The following is a 25453-nucleotide window of genomic DNA, read 5'->3' on the forward strand; positions in this document are numbered from 1 at the left end:
TGAAACCAGGATACGAGATGTCACCGCCAGTCTGGATAGACTACTCACGCCCCGAGACCACTTTCCTATGCTTTTTGTCCACATAGGAACCAATGACACTGCCAGGAACACACCGGAGACCATCACCAGAGACTTTGGAGCACTGGGTGAGAGGCTGAAACGCACAGGAGCGCAGGTGGTTTTCTCATCGATCCTCCCAGTTAGAGGCAAGGGAAGAGCCAGAGATGAACATAGCCTGAGGATGAACGAGTGGCTACAGGGATGGTGCCGGGATATGAACTTCGGATTCCTAAACCAAGGGGAAGCGCTACAAGGACTTCAGAGACCAGATGGACTCCATCTGACCAGTAGGGGTAAGAACGTCTTCGGACACCGACTAGCCCGCCTGCTTCACAGGGCTTTAAACTAGGTAAGTCGGGAGAGGGTACCCATTCACATATTAGTGCAGAAAGTAATTATCCTGATGAGGTGAGTCGAAACTCCGCTTCCATGTCCAAGGTAAGTACCCACATTGCAAACAGTTCTTTAGGAGTCACACCGACTCGGGTAGGATACGCCTCACAGGAACATAGCAAACACAAGATATGGAGGGCCATGTATGTCAATGCACACAGTTTAGGTAACAAAGTTCTAGAATTAGAGGCTGAAATAAGGAATACCGACCTAGATGTGGTGGCAATATCTGAAACTTGGTTCACGGACTCACATGGGTGGGATATGGCTATACCGGGCTACAATCTACTTCGTCAGGACAGAGAGGGCAGGTTAGGAGGGGGGTAGCTCTATACATTAAAGAGGACATCAAAATCACCAGGATCACAGATGTCAAGTACACCGGGGAGTCCCTCTGGGTAAACCTGGCAGGAGGCAGAGAAAAATGCCTGTATCTAGGTGTGGTATACAGACCCCCAAGACAACTGGAAGACATGGACGCAGAATTAATTTAAGACATAGAAAATATCACTCTACGAGGAGAAGCTGTACTGCTAGGGGACTTCAATATGCCTGATGCAGACTGGAACTCATTTTCAGCTCTTAACCTCCATAAAAGGGAGCACGTCTCAAACAAATGGTAACGTAGCCCACTAGGGCCCAGGCGATCCTCGATCTGGTACTTACCAACGGGGAAAGCGTCTCAGAGGTCTCAGTAGGAGATACGCTAGCCTCCAGCGACCACAACATAGTATGGTTCAACCTTAGGAAAGGCTTCCCTAGATCAAACACGAAAACAAAGGTACTCAATTTCCGGGGCACAGACTTCGCACGCATGGGAGATTTCGTCCATCGGACGCTGCAAGACCAAGCGGAGACTGATGATGTAGAAGCTAAGTGGTTAACACTGAAATCAACCATACATGAAGCAACTAGCCGCTTCATAAAATCAGTAAATAAACAACAAAGAAACAATAAACCCCAATGGTTCACCGCGGAGATTTCGCACCTCATTAACGAGAAGAAAAAAGCGTTTCTCTCCTACAAGCGCACGGAGAAAAGAGAGGCAAAGGTAGAATATAGGACCAGGTCTACAGCGGTCAAAATGGCAGTTAGGGAGACAAAACTTCAAGTGGAAGAAATTCTGGCAAAAAACATTAAAAAGGGGGACAAATCCTTCTTCAGGTATATTAGTGACAGGAAAAGGAACACAGGCGGGATAGTATGCCTTAGAAGACCGGACGGAAGTTACATGGAAGCAGATTCCGATAAAGCCGAACTACTGAATGAATACTTCTGCTCAGTCTTCACCTTTGAGGCACCGGGACATGGTCCGCAGTTGAAGGCAACACAAAGCACAGAAGACCTGTTTCAGAATTTTGAGTTCACACCAGGTGAAGTTTACAGTGAACTGACAAGACTCAAGGTGAACAAAGCCATGGGACCAGACAATTTGCACCCAAGAGTGCTCAGAGAATTGAGCGATGTCCTGGCGAAACTGTTGGCTGAGCTATTCAATCTCTCCCTAAGTAAGGGGAAAGTTCCCCTGGACTGGAAATTAGCTAATGTCGTTCCTCTGCATAAAAAGGGTTGCAGGGCAGAGGCTGCGAATTATAGACCGGTGAGTCTCACATCAATAGTGTGCAAACTCATGGAAACACTAATTAAAAGCAAATTGGACACGATCTTGAATGAAGGGAATCTTCGGGATCCCAGTCAGCATGGATTCACCAAGGGTAGGTCCTGCCAATCCAATCTCATCAGCTTCTTTGACTGGGTAAGTTGGACTTGGGAGAGTCTTTGGACATTGTGTACCTGGACTTCAGTAAAGCTTTTGACAGTGTCCCACATCGCAGGCTGCTAAGCAAGTGGAATCGATGGGGTTAGGAGAGACACTAACTGCATGGGTCAATGATTGGCTGAGTGGCAGACTTCAGAGGGTGGTGGTTAATGGTACCCTCTCTAAAACATCGGAGGTGACCAGTAGAGTGCCGCAGGGCTCGGTCCTGGGTCCACTCCTTTTCAACATATTCATAGGGGATCTGACTCAAGGGCTTCAAGGTAAAATAACACTATTCGCCGATGACGCCAAACTTTGTAATATAGTAAGTGAATGCAGTTTACAGAATTATATGGCGCAGAACTTGCTTATATTGGAAATCTGGTCCTCAACCTGGCAGCTAGGCTTCAATGCTAAGAAATGTAAGGTCATGCACCTCGGAAGCGGAAATCCATGCAGGACGTACTTCTTGAACGGAGAAACTTTAACTAGGACTTCAGCAGAACGAGATTTAGGAGTAATCATCAGTGCAGACATGAAAACTGCCAATCAAGTGGAGAAGGCTTCATCTAGGGCAAGGCAGATATTGGGTTGTATCAACAGAAGTTTCGTCAGCCGAAAGCTTGAAGTCATAATGCCGTTGTACAGGGCCATGGTGAGATCTCATCTGGAGTACTGTGTGCAATTCTGGAGGCCACATTACAGTAAAGATGTGCGCAGAATTGAATCGGTTCAGCGGAAGGCCACCAGGATGATCTGGGGCTTAAGGGTCTCTCGTACGAAGAGAGACTGAACAAATTGCAGCTCTACACTCTCGAGGAACGTAGGGAGAGGGGGACATGATCGAAACATTTAAGTACCTCACGGGACGTGTCAAAGTGGAAGATGATATTTTCTTTCTCAAGGGACCCTCAGCCACAAGAGGGCACCCGCTCAAACTCAGGGGCGGAAAATTTCATGGCGACACCAGAAAGTACTTCTTCACAGAGAGAGTGGTTGATCATTGGAACAAGCTTCCAGTGCAGGTGATCGAGGCAGACAGCGTGCCAGACTTTAAGAATAAATGGGATACCCAAGTGGGATCCCTAAGAGGGTCAAGATAAGGATATTGGGTCATTAGGGCATAGATAGGGGGTGGGTAAGCAGAGTGGGCAGACTTGATGGGCTATAGCCCTTTTCTGCCGTCATCTTCTATGTTTCTATGTTTACTTTTGATGAGAATCGTGTCTATGAAGACGCCTTTGAACACCTAAGGTCATTTTTGGCATTAACCATGTCTACTTCAAACTTAGATGTTCTAAGGTGCTTCTGTAGACAAGATAAAAGTGATGATAGGCATCTACATTTTTTATATGATTTTTAAACCATTTTTAAATGGCTTATGCCAACGGAGCTACAATCACGTTACTTCCCAAGCCGAACAAACTTAAAGATGACGTTGAATTGTACCGACCGATCTCCTTAATAAATGTGGATTTGAAAATACTAGCCCGCTTGCTTGCCAACCGTTTAACACCTCTTCTACCTAGTATAATTTCTCCCGAGCAAGTTAGCTTTGTTCAGGGTAGATATTCGGTACTGAATGTTCGACGAGCGCTGTTGGCTATGGTTAGAGCGCAATCCACTAATACCTTGGGCATTCTCGTGAGTCTAGACGCAGCCAAGGCCTTTGACTAGGTCCATTGGCCCTATCTTTTTTCAGATGATAGATTTTGTGGGCATTGGGGGATGGTTCTTGTCTTCTCTGCGTGCCTTATACTCTGTCCCCACTGCGTCTATTTTGGTGAACGGGATCCTCACTAGGTCTTTCGCGGTTGGTAGAGGAACATGTCAGGGTTGTCCCCTGTCGCCCTTACTTTTTTTGCTCTATTTAGAACCTCTTCTTCGTACGCTCCAGAGAGATAATGAACTAGTTGGATTGTCGGAGGGCTCTTCTCAATTGCGAGTGTTGGCTTTTGCTGATGATCTCTTACTTGCCCTAGCCCAACCGCAGAGATCCTTGTCCAGGGCCCTGGAGCTACTGGTTGAGTTTCATCTTTTCTCTGGTCTGACGTTGAACAGGCAGAAGTCTTTGGTCCTTCCTTTGCAAGAGGAGGTTTGAGATACTTGGTCGGGACCCTTTCCCTTGGAATGGGCCTCCGCGTCCCTGCGTTATCTCGGTATCCTGATTCCCCGGGATTTGACAGCGCTTAATTCTCTTAATGTACTTCCCCAGCTTGCGAAAACAGGACAGCGGGTGCGGGCATGGCGCTCCTATCCATTGACCCTCCTTGGCAGAATTGCTTTATACAATATGATGGTGATACCCCAGTGGCTTTACCTCCTTCAAACATTGCCTTTGCTCCTGCAGTGCCGTCATCTTCGGTTATTGTATCGGTCCTTGCTTTTGTTTTTGTGGGGAGGTAGACGCTCTAGGATTCCTCTACATCAGGGGTGCCCACACTTTTTGGGCTTGCGAGCTACTTTTAAAATGACCAAAATGATCAAAATGATCTACCAACAATAAAATTTTAAAAAAAACACACAAAGCACACTGTACGCATAGAAAATGTTAATCATCATTCCTATTCCAGGGTTTTTCAAAGATGTCAAAGCAGATGACTCTATGCACTGTCACCTCACTAACAACCATACAAAAACAGACAAATACCCCCCTACCTTTTTACTAAACCACGATAGCAGTTTTTAGCGCAGGGAGCTCCGCTGAATGCCCAGCGCTGCTCTCGACGCTCATAGGCTCCCTGCGCTAAAAACCTCTATTGCGGTTTAGTAAAAGGGAACCACAGTGTAAAATATAGACAGCAGATATAAATTCAGATACATTTTGATCACTAAATTTAAAATAAAATCATTTTCCCACCTTGTCTGGTGATTTCATGAATCTGGTTGCACTTTCTTCTTCTGACTGTGCATCCAATCTTTCTTCCCTTCTTTTAGCCTGTATGCTTCCTCTCCTCCTGACCTCATTCCCCTCCCCCCTCAACGTTTTCTTCCTCTCTCCCTGCCCTCTCTTTCTTTCTCTCTTCATGTCCCCTTTCTTTTTTTCTGTTTCTCTTCTTTCCTTCAGTCTCCCTGCCTGCCCTCTTTCTCCCTCCCTGCCCTCCCCCAAGCCACTGCCACTCCCGTTGCCATCGAATAACAGGCCGCCGGCCAAGCTCTTCCTGCTTCGGGCCCACCAGCATTCCTCTACCCGACGTCAATTCTGCCGTCGGAGAGGAAGTTCCGCTGGCCAGAACTTCCTCTCCGACGGCAGAATTGACGTCGGGGAGAGGAAGGCTGATCGGCCCAAGATCGACCTATTGGGAGAAATGCTGCTGGGTCCTGCCTTTGAGGAAACAGAAAGTAGGCAGGACCTGGCAGCAAGAAGAGCAAATCGCAAGCTTCACTGACCTGTCTCCCGCTCTAGCCCGCGAACGGGGCTCTAACATGTGCGTGCCGGCTTCCCTTCTCTCCCTCCCCCCGACATAACTTCCGGTTTCAGAGGGAAGAGAAGGGAAGTCGGTACAAGCACAGGTTAGCCCCTGGAGCATAAGTTCTCCAAGCCGGTTTTTTAAAAAATGTTGAGCAGCGGCGGCAGCAGCAGAATTCAGGAGCGGGCCAGTAAGGAGGGGAAAAAAGAGAAGGGAAGAAGGGAACCTGCGATCGACTGGGGTCGCCTGAGCGAACGACCTGTCGATCGCGATTGACGTATTGGGCACCCCTGCTCTACACACTCTCACACTCCCTACTGACCAAGGGGGCCTTGGGTTATTACACTTGGGGAGACTGAATATAGCTTGTCAACTTAGGCATGCGAATGATTGGTTCTGTGGGACCTCTCATTTTTCAGCCACAGGGATAGAGTGCCTTGCTTTTGCTCCCTTTCACTTTAGTTACTTATTACACGCCAGGTGTTTGCCTCTAAGTCCACAGTCCTATGGGGACTTGTTTTTATTTCCTGTGCGTAAAATCTGGAAACGACTTTGTACGCAACTGAGCATTCGGTTTGATGTGATACCGTGTCTGCCTATTACAGGCAATAGGGACTTTCTCCCATGCATGATTCCTGGATCACCCTCTCTGTGGTCCAGGAAAGGGTTGTTTTACTTGTCTCAAGTACTGCAGTCTGATGGAACGATGCAATCCTTTCAGATATTACAGGACTCCTCTCGTTTGTCGGCTGGGGATTGGTTCTACTATAGACAGCTATTGCATTATGTACAATCTGGCTCTGACTGAGGAAATTCAGGAGAAAATGTCGGAATCCTTTTGTTTGACTGCGCAGGTGCCCACTCCGTTATGTTTTCATCACTGATTTTTGCAAGAGCTGGCTGGCGATCTGGATTACGAGACTCTGACGAAAAAATGGACCCATGATTTACAGCTGCCAGTTCCTGCCACCATGCTGAAGCGGAGTATCAAGCTTGGGAATACTCTATTGGTTGCGGCAGCAGAGAGGGAACAATATTACAAATTCCTGGTTCGAGCTTATTTTGCGCCTGTAAGAGCTTACAGAGCTCATATCAGTTCATCAGATAGTTGTCCTAAATGTGCCACTCACAGGGCAACTCTGGGACATATGTTATGGTTATGCCCAAGCATTCAGGCATAATGGCGACGTCTTTGTTTCCAGATCAAATCTTTGTGGAACTGCACTTGGATGCCCACTGACACCTTTCTTTTTACTTTGAAACTTTTCTCCTGTCCCGGTTTTCCTGGGCGCTGCTGCATTTGTTCAAAAAGCTATCTTTATGGGACTTAAGACTAGTCTTCAATGTTGGTTGACTCCGCATACCCCCACGGTGTCCCACTGGAGGAACCAAATGATCTACCTGGTGGGGTATGAGCGCCAGGCTATTTCTGACATGGACTCTAAACAGGATACATTATTTCTTCAATGTTGTTTGCCTTTTTGTTCTACCTTGACACCTACTGCTAGAAGCCAATTATTGAATTGACTTGCTCACTTTGTTTGGTTTATGGAGTAGCTGTTCCCAGGGGGGGAGGGGGGTTTGGGGGGGATTTCTTTTTCTTTGTATTTGATCTTTTCCTATGTGAGTTATTTGATAATTCAATAAAACAGATTTACACATAAACTTGATTATCTCCTCCCTTGCAGTCTCATTCTTACTAGCTTGAACCTCTCCCTAAGCTTCTCCCTCTATCTTTCCCAGTGCACACATATCCTGTACCTCTGTCAATCTCCTATTTTTCTGTTATCGAACTAAAATTGCAATAAAAATTTTGAACAAGAAAAAAAAAAAAAAAGAGACACAGAAATATCTCTATCTTCTCCTAGCATCCCTCCAGAATATACTCAGCATAGCAGTCAGTCAATCTTTGCCCTCTCCATCCAGGCACATACTCCATCACAGTTTTCTCAAACTCCTCAATACAGCATCATACTTCTCTAAAATCAATCCCCTCTACACATACACACACACACACACTCTCTCTCTCTACCTATAGCTATTTGTGAATCCTCCAATACACCCTCCAGAGCTTTTTTTCCCTACTGCTTTTAGCAATACATACACCCATGTGACCCACCTCTCTCACTCCCCCTGCCCCCAGGGTATTACCGTACTTCACCCATGGCACCTTCAGCTTTTTCTCCTTCTCTCCTCCATGTCCCTTGTATCTTTGGCACACATGCTCCTCCTGAACTGTGTGGGATATCCCACAGTTCGAAATTCAGCAGTCAGAGCCTGTGCAGCAGATGAGAAGGACATGGCCCAACATGCAGCTACTCTCCTCCAGCTCCTCTGCTGAGCAAGGAGCAGACCCAGAGGAAATGAGGCACAAGCTGGGTAGTGTGCAGTGGGGGCAGGGGAGAGATCAGAGAATGAGTGGGGTTGGTGGGGGCTTAACCATACCAGGTGTTGTGCTGCTTTGGGTCTTTTACAGAATTCTGTGCTAGAAGAGCTGAATTCTGCATATAGTGTGTAGGAGGGGAATTTTGCTACAATTTTACATTGTGCAGCTGCGCAGAATTCCCCCAAGAGTATTATGTTATAAACTAAGTAGACCAGGGGTGCCCAATACATCGATCGCGATCAACCGTAGATCGGGAAGGCAACGTGAGTCGATCGCGGAGCCCATCCCATGATAGACTTGTGTTGCCGTCCTGATCTACCGGCCGATCATCCTTCCTCTCCCCGACGTCAAAGACGATGACGCCGGGCATCCAGTTTAGTCTGTTTTTTGTCATTTCGGTGTTGGGGGGGGGGGGGGCGGTGGCAGTGGCAGCAGCCTGAAAAAGAAATCATCTTGGCTGGGGTCGGTGTCATGCTCCGGAGCTTCTACAGCCTTCCTATCTGGTCCTCTCCCTTCTACTTGCATCCGGCACACCCCCTGCTTCGCGGCTCTCTTCGGCAACTCAGCAGCAGCGATCAACACAAACTTCTGATGTCGGGGCCTACCCTCTGCAAGTCCCGCTTGTTTCAACTTCCTTTTTCTACAAAAGCGGGACTCGCAGAGGGAAGGCCTCAATGTCGGCAGCCTGTATTGATCACCGTTGCTGATGAGTTGCTGAAGAGGGCTGCAGGGCAGGGTGTGTGGCTGGATGCAGGTGGAAGGGAGAGGGCCAGATGCAGGACTCGTAGGTGAGGGAGGAGAGCGAGAAAGAGAAAGAGAGAGGGGAGGGAAACAAAAGGAAATATTTCTTACCGGGGATGGGCCGGAGTGGAGGGAGGGTGGAAAAATTCTGGCTACAAGAAAAGGGTGGAATGCTGAAAATGGAGATAGTGACACAAAGAAGAGAAAGGGTAAGCAGGACCTACTGAATAAGGATAGAGATATAGAGGAGACATAAAGAGGAGGTGAAATAGAGACATAGAAGTAATGCTGAAAAAGGAGGGGGGGAGATAAAGACATTGAAAGGGCAAATGGTGAACATGGGGTAAAGACAAGGACAGAGACAAATGAAGATTCTGAAAAAATGGTGAGATAGGGATATAGGTGAGATGGACACAAAGAAGGGTGATGCTGGAAAATAGGTGGAATGGTAATTCTGACAGACACAGAAGGGAAATGCTGGATCAAGCGAGATGGGGCTCGGGCTGGATGGAATGGGGAGAAATGCCTGGTTGGCCCGGAACTTCCTCTCCTACGTCATAATTGATGTCGGGGAGTGGAATGCTGGTCAGCACAACGCTTTTGCAGGGAGAGCTTGGGGCGGCAGTGGCTTGGGGGCTGTTCCTTGATGGCAGCAAACCGAGTTGCTTGGGGGGAGAGTAGGGAGAAGGAAAGAAAGGGGGCAGGCAGGGAGACAGAAAGAAGGGGGAACAGGGAGACAGAAAAAAAGGGAGGCAAGGAAACAGAAAGAAAAAGTTGGGGGAGAGAATGAGCTCTGGAGGAGAGGAAACATACAGGAGGCTGAAAGAAGGGAAGAAAGATTGGATGCACAGTCAGAAGAAGAAAGTGCAACCAGAGACTCATGAAATCACCAAACAACAAAGATAGGAAAAATGATTTTATTTTCAATTTAGTGATCAAAATATGCCCGATTTGAGAATTTATATCTGCTGTTTATATTTTGCACTATGGCTCCCTTTTACTAAACCACAATAGCGTTTTTTAGTGCAGGGAACCTATGAGCATTGAGAGCAGCGCGGAGCATTCAGCGCAACTCCCTGTGGTAAAAACTGCTAGTGTGGTTCAGTAAAAAGGGAGGGAGTATATTTGTCTATTTTTGTATGGTTGTTACTGAGGTGACATTGCATAGAGTCACCTGCCGTGATCTCTTTGAAAAAAAACCCGGAATATGAATGATAATTAATATTTTCTCTGCCTTTCAGTGTGCTTTGTGGGGTTTTTTTAAATTTCATTATTGGTAGATCATTTTGACTTGGTCATTTTAAAAGTAGCTCGCAAGCCCAAAAAGTGTGGGCACCCCTGATGTAGACTATGCATTCTATCCAGTACACACACATTCCCAATCCAGAGTATGCGCCTTTTAAAGTTATGTACTTCTCTATGTGATGCATATTACTCCCTTATAAAACAGAACCAGATTCATAAATCCCATTATATTTCTATGACTTTGCTTACTTTTCATACTACACATAAAGTAAAATGAGAGTAATAAAATGCTATAATTTTCTATATATTACCATTCATCTGATTTATCCAAAATAGTTGTTGACTAGTACTTTCTCTTTAAATCAAATGATAGCTGCAGTTGTAATGAATGTACTGTATGCACACAAATTTTGCACAATAATTAATTGAGCAGGGTTTAATGATAAGGCACAGGGTAACCTCTTTTTTTATAATGTATTTCAAAACAAAATACAGACTAGAGAAATTTTGCTTGAACAGGAAATCACTTACTTCTTTTTCTAATGTTTTGTTATGAAAAAGCAGTGTTATTCGTTGAATGTCCTCAGACTTTAACCATTGCCTAAAGTAAAGAAAAATCTAAATAAATTATGATTTTAAAAAACCACTAATATTCTAACAATTTTTTTTTTTTAATTTAGCTCAAAACTCCATGAGATAAAGTAAAATAAAGTATAAAAACTACCCTAACACATCTATGCATGCATCAATTAAAAAAAAAATTAACACTTTGAGACCACAATAACAATTACCAAATACAAATAAATTAACTGGAAAAGAAAGCACCTAACTTTCTATTTATTTCTTGATATCCTAACTACTGTAGTTGTTTTCAACTATCTCTTTCTAAGGGCCTCCTAGCAGGGAGCTGCGCTGAATGGCCCGCGCTGCTTCCGACGCTCATACCCCCTCTTCTACGAAACTGCGCTAGCAGTTTTTAGCGTGTTGCTCCAGACTCTTATAGAGTTCCTACGAGCATTGGGAGCAGCGCGGGCCATTCAGCGCGGTTCTCTGAGCTAAAAACTGCTAGCGCAGTTTAAAAGAAGAGGAGGTAAATCCCAGAATTTACTTGCTTTATATACAATATTATTGCTTGCTTTTTTTATCTTTATTGATTTTCAAAGCATATAAACAGTGCACTCATGGAGGATCTACCAAATCGGCTGATTCTAGAAAGTCATCTTATGGCTTGCTTTATCACCTGTTCCAAAAACAAAACCATATGACTTGTTCTTTGAACACTCTGTTAGCTTGCCTATTTCTTCTAGTAACTTCAACATTTTGAACATTGATTTTGAAGTCCTTTATAGATTTCCTCCTATTTATCTCTCTGATACTAAATCCACTCATCATCATCATCGCCTATCCCATCCTTGAACCTAGCTTCTTAATGACACCATCTAATTGTCATGATCTGCCAAGCTAAAGGATAATGAACCACTCAAGGAGCACCTCTATCCTCATCAAAGGAAACTATGCAATGTGACACCTACCAGCTATTTCTCAGAAGGGGCTACCCATATAAGAATAGCCTTACTGAGTCAGATCAATGGTCCATCTAGCCCTGTAGCCTGTCCTCACAGTGGTTAATTCAGGTCACTACCGGTAGTACCTGGCAACAACCCAAATAGTAGCAACATTCCATGCTACAAATCCAGGTCAAGCAGTGGCTTCCCCCATGTCTGTCTCAATAACAGACTATGGACTTTTCCTCTAGGAAATTGTCCAAGCCTTTCTTAAAATCAGCTATATTAACCGCTCTTACCATAACCTCTGGCAACGCATTCCAGAGTTTAACTATGCTCTGAGTGAAAAAAAAATATTTCCTCCTATTGGGTTTTAAAGTATTTCCCTGTAACTTCAAGTGTTCCCTAGTCTTTGCAATTTTTGATGGAGTACAAAATTGATCCACTTGTACCAGTTCTACACCACTCAGGATATTGTAAACTTCAATCATATGTCCTCTCAATCGTCTCTTTTCCAAATTGAAAAGCCCTAAACTTTTTTAGTCTTTCTTCATACGAGAGATGTTCCATCCCTTTTATCATCTTCTTTGAACCTTTTCTAGTTCCACTATATCTCTCTTGAGATAAGGCAACCAGAATTGAACGCAATACTCCAGGTGAGGTCGCATCATAGTGCGATACTGAGGCATTATAACTTTAAGAACATAAGAATTGCTGCTGCTGTCAGACCAGTGGTCCATCATGCTCAGAAGTCCGCTCACGTGGAAGCCTCCAGGTTAAAGACCAGTGCTCTAAATGAGTCCAGCCTCACCAGCGTACGTTCCAGTTTAGCAGGAACTTGTCCAACTTTGTCTTGAATCCCTGGAGGGTGTTTTCCCCTATAACAGTCTTAGTCTTGTTAAACATCCTTATTTAATAATTCCTAGCACCTTGTTTGCTTCAGGAAACCTGGCTCCTTTCTTAAGTCTTTAATGACTGTGGTGACTGACTATTAACTCACACTGCATCTACATAGAAACTGACAGCAGATAAAGACCTGAATAGTCAATCCAGTCTGCCCAATAGTCTCACACATTATACATTCATGTAAAACTGCATTTTTTCATTAATATTTCTGGGCCATAAACCATGGAAGTCCACCCAGTACCATCTTTAGGTTCCCACTACAGGAGTTGCTGTCGAAGCTCATTCCAGTCTATCCTAATCATCCTGTTGTTTGCGGTATAGAGACCATAAAGTTTGCTCAGCACTTTCCTCACATTCCAAATCACTGGAGCTTCAATCAATTTATTTTTATATACTGCAATACCACAAATAGTTCGGAGCAGTTTACAGAGGAAGGGACTATATACATCAGCGATATTACAGAAAAAAACTTTTGCGATTACAATAGCATGTTAAGGTTAATCGGATTTGACTGGAAGTGTTTTAGGAATGGATCAAAGCAGGACCATGCAAGACTGCCCAGTACTGGCCTTAGTTTGTTTTATACCATTCATTTTCTAATCCTCTGTGTTCATTCCACACTTTGTTGAATTCTTTCACCATTTTCATCTCCACCACCTCCCTCAGGAGAGCATTCCAGGCATCCACCATCTTCTCTGTGAAAAATAATTTTCTAACATTACTCCTAAGTCTGCCACCCCACACCCTAAATTCATGCCCTCTAGTTTTACCATTTTCCCTTCTCTGGAAAATATTTATTTCTATATTAATACCTTTCAAGTATTTAAATGTCTGTATCATATCTCCCCTGACCCTCCTTTCCTTCAGAAATTACATATTCAGGTCTTCTCAAACATCTTTTGGCGCAAGCCCCATACCATTTTTGTTGCTTACTTTTGGACTGCTTCAAGTCTTTTTATATCCTTAGCCAGATACGGCCTCCAGAACTGAACACAGTACTCCAAGTGGGGCCTCATCAACAATCTGTACAGGGGTATCAACACCTTCTTTCTTCTGCTAGTTCCTCCTCTCTCTGTGCAGCCCAACATCCTTCTGGCAACAACCACTGCCTTGTCACACTGTTTTGTCACTTTCAAGTATTCAGATATTATCACCCTCTCCCTGTCTGTGCATATCAGCCTCTCACCTCCAAGTACATATGCATCTCTCAGATTTCTACTCCCTAGTATATCACTCTGCATTTGGCATTGAATTTTAGTTACTTTAGACCATTCTTCCAACTTCTGCAGATCCTATTTCATGTTTTACACTCCCTCCGAAGTGTCTACTCTGTTACAAATATTGGTATCATACACAAAAAGGAAAACCTTACCTTCTAACTCTTCAGAAATGTTGCTCAAAAATATATTGAACATAATCGGCCCCAAGCCCAATCCTTGTGGTACTCCGCTACTCACCTTTCCTTCCTCCAAGCAAATTCCATTAACCACTATCCTCTGGCATCTGTCTGTCAACCAGTTTCTAATCTAGTTGGCATGTCTGTCAACCAGTTTCTAATCTAGTTCACCACTTTGGGCCCTATGTTCAGCCCTTCAAGTTTATTCAAGAACCTCCTATGAAGAACTGTGTCAAAGGCTGTGCTGAAATCTAAGTAAATTACATTTAGGCCCAGATTCTGTAAATGGCATCCCGATTGTATGCAACAGTAGGCATCTTACTGCTGTTTAACCAGCCAATCAGGATGCACTGTTTTAAAAAAATAAAAAGCTCCAGAGGCATACCTAAGGCTATGCGTGGGCGTAGTTTGCCCTGGAAGTAACCTTAGGCAAACCTAGGCGGCTGTACGAGTCTTCCTAGTCCAGCGGGAGACGCATAGAATGTACAGACACGGCCGCTAAACTTATCGTGGCAAGGGATCTCCCTGCTGTGATAAGTTTAGCGGCCACCAGTCCCCACCCCCACCCCCCAAACAAACGCGGCAGGCGGGATGCCCAATCTCTCCTGCCCAGAACACCCTCCCAACTCCCAAACAAACGCAGAATGGATGCCCAATGAATGAGGCAGGAGGAATGCCCAATCCTTCCTTCCCAGAACACCCCCCTCCCCTGTAGATCGCCAGCAGGAGGGAGCCCAATCCCTCCTGCCGGAACCCCCCAACCCAGAATCTTAGGTTGTCCCAGGTACCTAAGGCCCTGCTCTGGGCCAATCAGGCCTTAGGCCCCTTCCTGGTGCATCCCACAGTGCCATCATTTCAGGTTAAAGGGGAGTCTAGGAGGGTGGTTAGGTTTCAGGTAGGAGTGGGGGGTCCAGGCGGAAGAATTGGGCATCCTACTGCCAGTTTTGTTTGGGGGGAGGTGTTCCGGCAGGAGGGATTTGGCACCCTCCTGTAGGCGATCTATGGGGGGGGGGGGGTGTACTGGCAGGAGGAATCGGACACACTCCTGCCAGTGATCTAAAGAGAGGGGTGGGGTATTCCGGCAGGAGGGATTGGTTACCCTCCTGCTAGCGATCTACAGGGGGGTGGAGAATATTCCAGGCAGGAGGGACTGGGCATCCCACCTGTCACTTTCGTTTGGGGGAGTGGGGGTGTTCTGGGCAGGAGGGATTGGGCATCCCTCCTGCCGCATTTGTTCGGGGGGTGGGGGGGGGGGGACTGGTGGCCACAGCCACTAAACTTATCGTGGCAGGGTGATCCCTTGCTGCGATAAGCTTAGCGGCCGCATCTACAACAACCCAATTCTCTAACTGGCATCTGTAACACGGGCATCCTATACAGAATCCAGGCCTTAGTACACGTCCTTGATCCAGTTTTTTGGTCACCCAATCAAATTCATTTGGCACAATTTACCTTTAGTAAAGCCATGTTGTAACCCACTGGATCCCACTCAAACTCAAATCTTGTAACCCACTGGATTCTAGGAAGTGCTCTTCTCCAATCCCATGGAACCTCTCCTTTCTCCAAGAAGTTATTGAACAAATTTTTAAGAGGACCTGCCAGAACTTCTCTGAGTTCCCTTTTAACAAAGCCGTATGACAATGGCAGTGAGCCCTTTAATTCCCAATGGGATCTGGTGTGATTACCACAGGCCACTGCGATAATCAGTTTTCTAAGTGGACTGTCAATGGACTTTAGTCTGCTCCAGACAGAAAGCTAAGGCTCGCTTGTACTCCAAGATATGAAATGAGCTTTTGCCAGGATGGGTGTGAAGTTTTGGGAAAAATGTTGGAAGAACAAATTGACTGGTTAAGATGGAACCTCAACACTGCCTTAGGAAGGAACTTAGGATATATGCAGAGAACTATTATGTTATGATTAAATTTTGTGTAAGGTAAATCTCATACTAGGGCTGCAGCTCACTGACTCTGCAAGATGAAATGACTGCCATCAAATATAAACCGTCCAGGTCAGGTAGTTCAGGTGACAAGAATCAAGTGGCTCAAAAGGAGCTTTTTATCAGTTGAGTGAGGATGATGTTGAGGTTCAGTGATGCAGTCTGCAGTATGATGGGGGCTTTGTCAACAGCAAAGCTCTCATGAAGGGAACAACTAGAAGCTGTACAGAGATAACTGCAGTGACAATAAGAACTAATTGCACTGAGATAAATCTTTCCAGAGTTGGTCTTCAAACCAAATTCAGAGAAGTGTAGGAGGTGCTCAAGCAGCTTTTGTGTAGGACAAGTGAGAGGATCTAGGGCCTTGCCCTTACACCAGATGGCATATCTCCTCCATCATCTGAAAGCATAACATCTTTTGAGTCTTTCCTGGAAGAAAGCAAGATCTTGGAGACACCCCCATGCAGTTGGAGAGATGTTGCATTGGCTCCCGGTGGAAGCATGAGTGCTGTTCAAACTTTCGTGCATTTGTTTTAGGCTGGTTTGTGAATCTGCCCCAAATTACCTTTTATCTCATTTTGTGTTATATAGTCCAACAAGGATAACTAAGAATTCCAATTTATTTGCCTATCCAAAAATTATCGGCTGCAGATATAAGACCTTTTTGGACAGGACTCTTGCATTTCAAGTAAGTAAGCAGCAGTCCTGGTGGGGTAATTGTATTGGTGGAGTTGTGTTGTCTTATGATGCATTCGAAAAGTAATTAAGTAATAAATTTATCAAACAACATTAACTTAAATGAGGACATTACTGTTAACTAAAATTTAATATTGAATTTTTTAGGAAAATTGCTGTATTTCAATGAATTGTATTTCGCTGATTGTCTAGCCTTCTTCTGTGTAAACCGCCTAGAAATTGTTTGATTATTGCGGTATAGAAGAATAAAGTTATGTTATGTTATGTATGTTATGTTCTCAACATCCAGGTAGTGAGGGCCAGGAACTGGAGGTTGAGAGGCAGAAGAAACACTCTCATTCTCTGTAATGAGGGTTGAAAAAAACTTTAACCTCCAAAATTCTTCAAAGGACTACTCCAGAAGAAGAAGAATCCAAATCTGTCTTGGCCAGTAAAGCATGACAAGAATCCCTGGTCCTGCTTGAGTTTCTGCTAAATTTTCCCTATGAGAGGGATTGAAGGATATGCATACAGAAGTCCCTCCTCTCAATCACGGATAAAGGTATCCAATGCTAGCTTGCCATGTGACCTGACTGTGGAGCAAAACTGAGCAACACCGGGCAGTGATCAATGGAGATCGCGCTGAAGAAAGGGATGTTACCAGTGGTGTGCCTCAAGGGTTCTTGGGTCTGTTCTTTTTAACATATTTATAAACAATATTGCTGCAGGGCTGTCGGCTAAGATTTGCCTCTTTGTGGATGATACCAAAATCTACAATAGAGTAGAAACCCAAGATGGTGTGAGTAACATGAAGAAAGACCTGGCAAAACTTGAAGAACGGTCTGAAATTTGGCAGCTAAAATTTAATGCTAAGAAATGCAAAGTCATGCATTTGGGCTGCACAAACCTGAGGGAACGGTACAGTTTAGGGAGTGAAGAACTTATGTGCACGACAGAAGAGCGGTACTTGGGTGTGATCTTAAGGTGGTCAAACAGCTTGAAAAGGTGCCGGTGAAAGCTAGAAGGATGCTAGGATGAATAGGGAGAGGTATGGCCAGCAGGAAAAAGGAGGTATTGATGCCCCTGTATAAAACTCTGGTGAGACCTCATTTAGAATATTGTATACAATTCTGGAGGCCCCATGCATCTCTACCTCACTCCTCTCCCTCCCTATGCCCAACAATTCTCCACTTTCTTCCATTCCTCATATGCACCTTCTCTCTTTCCCTCTCATTCACATAATTATGACCAACAATTCTTCCTTTTTATTTCCTCCCTTCTTCCTATGTCCCAAGTTTGTATCCCCTTCCTCTCTCCCTTCTGTGTCCCAAGATCATGCACACTCCTTCTTCCTTCTAGCCTTTGTCCCAAGTTCATGCCCTTCCCATGTCCCAATCCGCTCCCTCTTTTGTCCCAAGTTCATGACCCCTCTCTCCCTTCCTTGTCCCAGCACTCTTGCTCCCTCCTTCTTCCCTGTGGCCCAGGTTAGTGCTGCCCTCCTTCAAGTGTGTACCAGAGCTGTCCAGATGGGTCTCTTTCTTCCTGCCTCTCAGCCACATTTATTTGCAGGGCTGCAGGAAGTGGTTCCTGAACATGGTTGACCCACAAGCTTCCCCTATGATGTCAGCTCAGACATCGGAGGGACGGCTTCTAGGTTGCCTGTGGCTTTGTGGAGTGGCGAGTGCGGCTGGAGGGTAGGAAGCAGGAGACGCTGCTAAGATAACACACTCATGGGAGCCCCTCGAGGAACTTCCTTCCCTGTGGGATTCCCATCAGCCCCGTTCCCGTGTAGCTCGCTACACTAAATGGTGGGGATATTCCCACACAGAAAAGTTCTTTATCATGCATGGATAAAGCCTTTTCCAGTGGCTCAGAGTCTGCTGAAATGTCTGCAAAACTAGCCCCCTCTTTTATGAAACTGTGATAGCAGTTTCTAGCGTGGGGAGCCACGCTGAATGGCCATGCTGCTCCTGACGCTTATAGGAGCTCAATGAGCGTCGAGAGCAGCGCGGGCCATTCAGAGTGGCTCCCCACGCTAGAAACTGCTATTGGAGTTTCGTAAAAGGAGGCCTAGATTAAGATTCCAATCTGGACAAGGCTTTCTTAGAGGGGGGCTTAAACCTCTCAAAATCCGAAACACAGCCAACTACGAAGCCAAGAATTAGATATTCAACCTGCTATTTGCTCCCTCAGCGAATTGTACACCAGACCTTTAGAGAAACCTTCTTTTATGAAGTCCAAAATTTACAGAAGCAAAGAATGAAATGGCGAAATGCCTCTTTGATCACACTATAACTCGAAGACTCACCACACTCTAGCGTAAGCTGTAGATGTAGGCTATTTCTTCACCTGTAGAAGAGTGGTTATCACCTAGTACGAGTAGCCTTCCCATCTTTGCTTTGACTTCTCATTGGCTAGACTGTAAGACCAAAGTGGGAGGAATCCTCTATCTTGACTGGATCCTTTGGTACTGTTAGGTGTTCCAATGATGGTGCTAAAATCTCTGCAGGTGGTGCAAAACTCTATTTTGCGAGCGTTGTTCCGGCTTCAAAGAAATGAACATGTATCAGAGTATTATTGTAAACTGTATTGGTTAAAATATATTGCTATTGGTTTACTCAAGTGTGCAAGGGTGTGCCTCACAATACTTGATGGATTGCATATCACCTTATGCTGGGATGCAAAAGCTTTATTCAGCAACACAGTGGAACTTGACTATACCGTCAAGAGAGGAGTTAAGCTTGCAGACAGTGAGAAAAAAGTTTTTTTCATGTAGTGGTTCAGATGAGTGGAATAAGCTTCCTTCTTTCATTAAGCAGCAAGAAAGTTTGCAGGCTTTCAAGAAATTGTTAAAACGTCATTTGCTCTGTTGTATGAAATACACAGTATGACTTAATCAGCTTTGTTATGATTACTACATGTTTTTCTCAGGGTTGTTTGAAGATGTTAATGTTGATATGTCAGTCTGATTATGTAATTTGATGTTGTCATTTTTATCTTTGTAAAAGAATTGAAATGTTATTTATGTCTATTTATGAATTTGTTGATGTACTTCACCATGTATAAGGTAGATTATAAATAAACCAAACTTGTGAGAGAAGGTCGTGGGTCACCATGTATAAGGCATATTATAAATAAACCAAACTTGTGAGAGAAGGTCGTGCGTCACCGGCAAACTTATTGGATCGCTGGCTAACATCTGGATGAGATCTGCATACCACAGCTGATGAGGCCAATCAGGAGCCACTAGAATTACTCTCTCCAGGTGAGTGCTCTCTTCCTACAACACCCTGCCAATCATAGGCCATGGGGAAAGCAGGACCCACAGCTACAGCAGTGTCAATCCCTTCGGATGTCTCATCTCTGTGTCTGTTGATAAATTGGGCTACTTGAGCATTGCTGCTTGTGGCCATTAGATCCATCACTGGCATTCCCCAAGTCTGGAATAGCAACTGGAAGGCAGCTTCTGACAGCTGCCACTCTCCTGAGTACAGTTGATCTCGGCAGAGAAAATTCACTTGCACATTCAACTTTTCTGCAATGTGAGCTGCTGAGATCTGCAAGTGCATCTACACCCAGCTCAACAGCCCGGGAGCTTCTACTGCTAGAGGAACACTGTGTGTGCCTCCCTGTTTGTTGATATATGGCATGTTGTCACATCATCGGACAGGACACTAATCATTTTGCCCTCCAACAGAAGTTGAAAGACCAGGAGAGCTCTGTGAGCTGCCACCAACTCCAGACAATTGACAGACCATCGGGCCTCCTCCACTATACATCGCCCCTGTGTCAAGCGATCCGATCAATGAGCTTCCCAACCTGACAGACTCACATCAGTCATCACCTGGAGACAATTGGCTGTCACCAACTGCATGACCCGTAGAAACTTGAGGGTTGAAGCCACCAGTTCATGCTGCGAGCTCACGGAGTCCACCGCAGTTGCAGATCATATTTCTGAGATATAGGTGACCACTGCTTCAAAAGAGAATGTTGGAGGGGTCTAATGTGAAAATGTGCCCAAGGAACTATCTCCGAGGTTGCCACCATGGTCCCCAGCACCTCCACATAGTTACAAGCTCTGGGATCCGTAAAAGCTGACAAATTTGCACTTGAAGCTTGTCTCTCCTCGCCTGAGAAGCTTGTCTCTCCTCGCCTGCACTGTGTTGAATCTTACCCTAAGGAATTCAAGGGTCTAGAACAGGAAAAGGTGACTAGAAAACTGATGACCCATCCCAAAGATTGCTAGAACACCCCCCCCTTTTCTGTGGCTCAGTGAGACTCCTGCTCTGACGGAGCCCAAATTAGCCAATCATCCAAACAAGGGTGCACCTGAATCCCCTGCTGCCTCAAATTAGCAGATACTACTACCTTCACCTTGGAAAAGGTGTGGGAGGCAGTGGACTGACCAAAGGGCAAACCCAAAATTGGAAATGCTGAATTAGCATTGCAAAATGCAGGAAACGATGACGAGGAAGCCAAATCAGAAAATGTAAATAGGCCTCCTTGAGGTCCAGGGCCATGAGGAATTCCCCTGGCTGCACCTTGAAATGATAGACTGCATCGTCTCTATGCGAAAGTGCCTGACTTTGAGGAATTTGTTAACCTTTATGAGGTTGAGAACTGGATGGAAATTGCCCTCTTTATCAAGACAACAAAATAAATTGAATAACATCTCTGCCCATATTCTGCAGGCGGAACGTGCACTACCACTTCCATTTCTATCAAGGCATCCAAAGTCTCTCTAACTGCCTATCTCTTGGTAGATGACATACACAATGGGAGAGGACAATTCTAATTTGTAGCCTTCTTGAATAACATCTTGGACTCAGTGATTTGCAGTAATGGTGGCCCACTCTTTAGAAAAGTGGACATCCATCATCCTATGTGGCCGGCAGAGTGAGCTAGCGCCCCATCATTGTGAAGACCAGGTAGCAGTGGGGCAGGAAGGTTGAGGTGCCATATTTTTGTTCTGCCGAAAGTACTGCTTTTGCTGAAATCCAGACCTTTGAGAAAGGGAAGGTCTTCCAAGCCTATATCACAATGGGAGGCATAATCAAAACTTTAAAACGTCCAAACACCTCCCAAAATTCTTCCTGGTGTGAGCTGCTTAGAACCTCCCTGATATGGCGGCATATAAATAAATTATTTTTATTATTATTTAAATATTTGGATGTCCTAACAGCAGGGACGTCTAAGTGCTGATAATCAAAACCAACTTTCTGGACATGCAGCAGCATTTATAAGCTGCTGTGTGACAGAGCTCAAAGGGGCGTGTTGGGAGGTGTTATGTGCTGGAATCAGGCAGGCTTAAACTTGGATGTACTTCAGTGATAATCAAAGCTTTCTTAGAGGGAACTTAGGCCCAGATTCACTAAAAAATAGGGAGTCAATCGCTGTTAGCCGATTCCAGCAATTGATTCACTATCTTTTTTGTATGTTAATGATTTGCATGGAGAAGAACTCCAGGCCTGGAATCTAGAAATGTTTGTGGCAGAAAAGCAGGCAAAACAGCATATACTTAGGGTGGGCCATATAGACTCCTGCGAAGATTAACATAAGGAAGATTATCTAGGTAAGAACCTAATCTTTCATTCTGTTACATTTACTCAGGAGTCTGTACATTAGCAATGGCTGACATCTAGGGTGATACAGAAGAGCATGCTCACAACACCGATGACCCAAAGGTGGCGACCTCTCGAGCTGCCACATCCACTCTGTAAAATCTTGTAAACGTATACTGTGTAGATCAGGGATCTCAAAGTCCTTCCTTGAGGGCCGCAATCCAGTCGGGTTTTCTGGATTTCCCCAATGAATATGCATTGAAAGCAGTGCATGCACATAGATCTCATGCATATTCATTGGGGAAATCCTGAAAACCCTACTGGATTGCGGCCCTCAAGGAGGGACTTTGAGAGCCCTGGTGCAGATGAAGTATCTGCTCTACAAATCTCTGTAGAACTGCTTGAGACTCCACCAATGAAGATGCAACATTCTGGTCAAATGCGCCTTGAGAGAAACCGGCAGCTGCTTACCACAGGTGATGTATGCTGAATCGAGCAGTGCCTGCAATGGACTCCCCAGCCTAATAGGCTGGAATCGGTTGTGAGAGTCACCCACTTCATGAATCGGAGAGGCTTGCCCTTCGATAAGGAGTCTCCTTGAAGCCACCAGCATAAGTTGTTCTTCGCTTTCCCTGTCCATGGGAGCTGCATCTGAAAAGAATGATGTTGAGGGGGGCCAACAAGACAAGAGCATCCTGGAAAGGCTGCATGTGCACCCTACCCCAGGGAACAACTTCCAGAGAAGCTGCCACAGAGCCCAACACCTGAAGGTAATGCTAAGAAGTAGGAATCAGCATTGCTAAGAGAGCCAAAATTTGTTGCTAGAGTTTGCATAGCTTGGGAAGAAAAACGCGGCCCTGAGCCATGTTGAAATGAATGCCCAGATATTCTAAAATCTGGGTTGGTTCTAGATGACTCTTCTTGAAGTTGACTATCCAGCCCAACTGCAGGAGTAAATCCAACACCTATTGCATGGCTAGCTTGCACTCCCATTTGGACAGAGCTCTGATCCACCTGGATCTCCATCTTTCAGAGATGAGCTGCAACTATCACCATAACCTTGGTGAACGTGCGAGGGGCTGTTGCCAGTCTGAATAGAAGAGACACAAACTGGAAATAATCCTAAAATATATGGAACCTCAGACAGTTTCTGTGCCCTGGAAGGATGGGAATATACAGATATGCTTCCGTCAGATCCAAAGAGGCCAGAAACTCCCCAGGAGCCACTTCTGCAATGACCGAATGGGCCATTTCCATGTGGAAATGTGGGATCCTTAGAAACACATTCATGGCCTTGAGATCCAAGATGAGCCTCCAGTCTTCTGTGTCTTTCTTGTACTCAATTAAGTATCTGTTTCAGCCTGATTCATTGTCGGGGGACAGGCTTTATAGCCCGAATATCTAAGAGCCTTTGTAATGTGGCTCTGACCCTGGCTTTCTTTTATGGCCATCCAGAAGGAAAATCAAGAAACAAATCCACAGAAGTACTATGAAACCTGAACTTGTGACCTGTACCCATTGGTCTGATTTTCTCCTCCTCCCTCAGAAACGCTAATAGCCTCCCTCCAATATGTGGAGGCGCGGCTGCCACCTTGGCGTCATTGAGACTTTTTGGAGGGTGGACTGATGTGAGACCCTGAGGACTGCTGGCATCTGAGGTTGCTAAATCGTTGTCTGTAACCTTGGAAGGATCTCTGGGAAGATGAACTCAGGTTGTATGGTTGAGAATGGCGGGAGGAACAAAAATTACTTCTACTCCCGCCCAGGGGTTAGTGCAGCTTGTTCTCTGGCAGAGACTTCTGGCAGCGATTAAAAGGTAGCCTGCTTAAGGTTGCCTTTGATGCTGAGTTATTCGCCCACCGCAAGACCCTAAGCATTCTGCGAGCAGAGACTGCATATGCTGACCCTGATAAAGTCATATAGGGCATCTGCCAAGTAATCCACCCCTTCTAGCACAAGCTGGGGACAGGACGTCCTTCTCCACAGAGGGCTTCCACTTTAATCTGGTTTGAAAGGCCTAAGCAGCAAAAGAAGCTGCTACTGCAGCTTTGATTCCCAGAGCAAGAACTTCAAACTGTTACTTCAAAACCATGTCTACCTTGCAATCCTGCACATCTTTCATGATAACCCTTCCATCACTCAGGAGAGCCAAATATTGGTGGCCTGAGCCACAGCAGAGTCCACATTTGACTGATTACACAGCTGTTGGAACTCAGGTGTCATGGGATACAGCCTTAGCAACCCTTAAGGACCCCTCTGGGGTCTCCCACAGCTCCATAAGTAGGGCAGTAATGTCCAGATGTGCTGGATAAAAGGAGGTCTGAGCATTAGAACCACTCATGACCATGCACTGGGAAGTGTAGGGTTGCACCTCCAGCTTCAACTCCTTAACGCTATCTGCTATAAAGTGGTGGACAGAGACCGACTTGAAAAGGAAGCAAATCAGATGGTCATCCCCCTGGTCAAGTGCCAGAGAGGCCTCTTGGTTAGCAGATCCAAACAGGGAACCAGACTGTCTCAGAGTCGTGAGATAAAAGTGGCAAGGAGTCTGACCTCCAGTCCTGCCTGTCTAGCTCCGAATGGCCACTGGAACTGGGGCCTAGTTTGTTCATCTGCGAAGCAATCACAGGAAGTAAAGACGTTCCCTGGGCCGATGGCTATGTGCATGTAGGCTGCGCCACTTATCCTAGTCTCATCAAAAAAGCTCTTCACATGAGATTAACAAATTCTAGGCAGAAGCCTTGTGCAGGAGAGATACAGGAACCCTGCAAAATCTCTGACTGGGCTTTCATGAGTTCCACAAACTCTATACACCTGTGCTTTTTTTTCTTAATGAATTTTGGGCTCCGGAAAGGACTTTTTACCCATTTCACGGACCCACAGCGGTTCACCAACCCTGGAGTATGGATGGGGCTTAGTTCTAGGCTCCTGCCCCTCCCTCACATATGCTGTGGCACAAGGTACACAGATGATCCTCCATTGATCTTACAATACAAGAAATGGTTGGATGTCACAAGAAATGGTGTTAGCACACCCTGAGTCCATCTCTGTTGATTCTTGTCAAAATCGAGCGGCTTTAGAAAAAAAAGATTGTTTATTCTTATTTTTATTACACTTTATGCCTAACTGGATTACATCTAAAACAAACATATTAAAAATTCACAGGCATTAATAAATTTGCACATATAACAGACTTTTACCTGCAGTTAACTTATCTGCTTAGGCTCACTGAATTATATACTCAAATCCTGCAATGACTAGTAGAAAGCTTTAACAAAGAGTTGGGTCTTTAATCATTTTTTAAAGCTCAGTCTCAGAACACCTGGCAAAGAATTCCACATCCGTAGCCCAGCTGTTGAAATAGCTGATGCCCAAGTTTTCATATGATGCACTCGATTTACAGTTTTCATGGTTAATTTCATCATTCCATGAGATCGTAAAGTACAAGCCAGTATATATTGAAAATCCAAGATGGCTGCC

The 25453-nt window shown here is 45.1% G+C and overlaps 1 protein-coding gene across 3 annotated transcripts in view; it reads right to left on the reverse strand.

The window, feature by feature from the left end:
- Positions 1 to 25453, reverse strand: part of ADCY2 (adenylate cyclase 2) — a 1055565-nt gene that overhangs the window by 515043 nt on the left and 515069 nt on the right. For all 3 annotated transcript variants that reach the window (XM_033929720.1, XM_033929718.1, XM_033929719.1), the window contains one exon: positions 10526 to 10595. In XM_033929720.1, coding sequence (XP_033785611.1) covers positions 10526 to 10595 — 70 coding nt within the window. The remainder of the gene's footprint in view (positions 1 to 10525; positions 10596 to 25453) is intronic.

This window comes from Geotrypetes seraphini, chromosome 2 (genome assembly GCF_902459505.1).
Source record: "Geotrypetes seraphini chromosome 2, aGeoSer1.1, whole genome shotgun sequence".
Classification (NCBI taxonomy): Eukaryota; Metazoa; Chordata; class Amphibia; order Gymnophiona; family Dermophiidae; genus Geotrypetes; species Geotrypetes seraphini.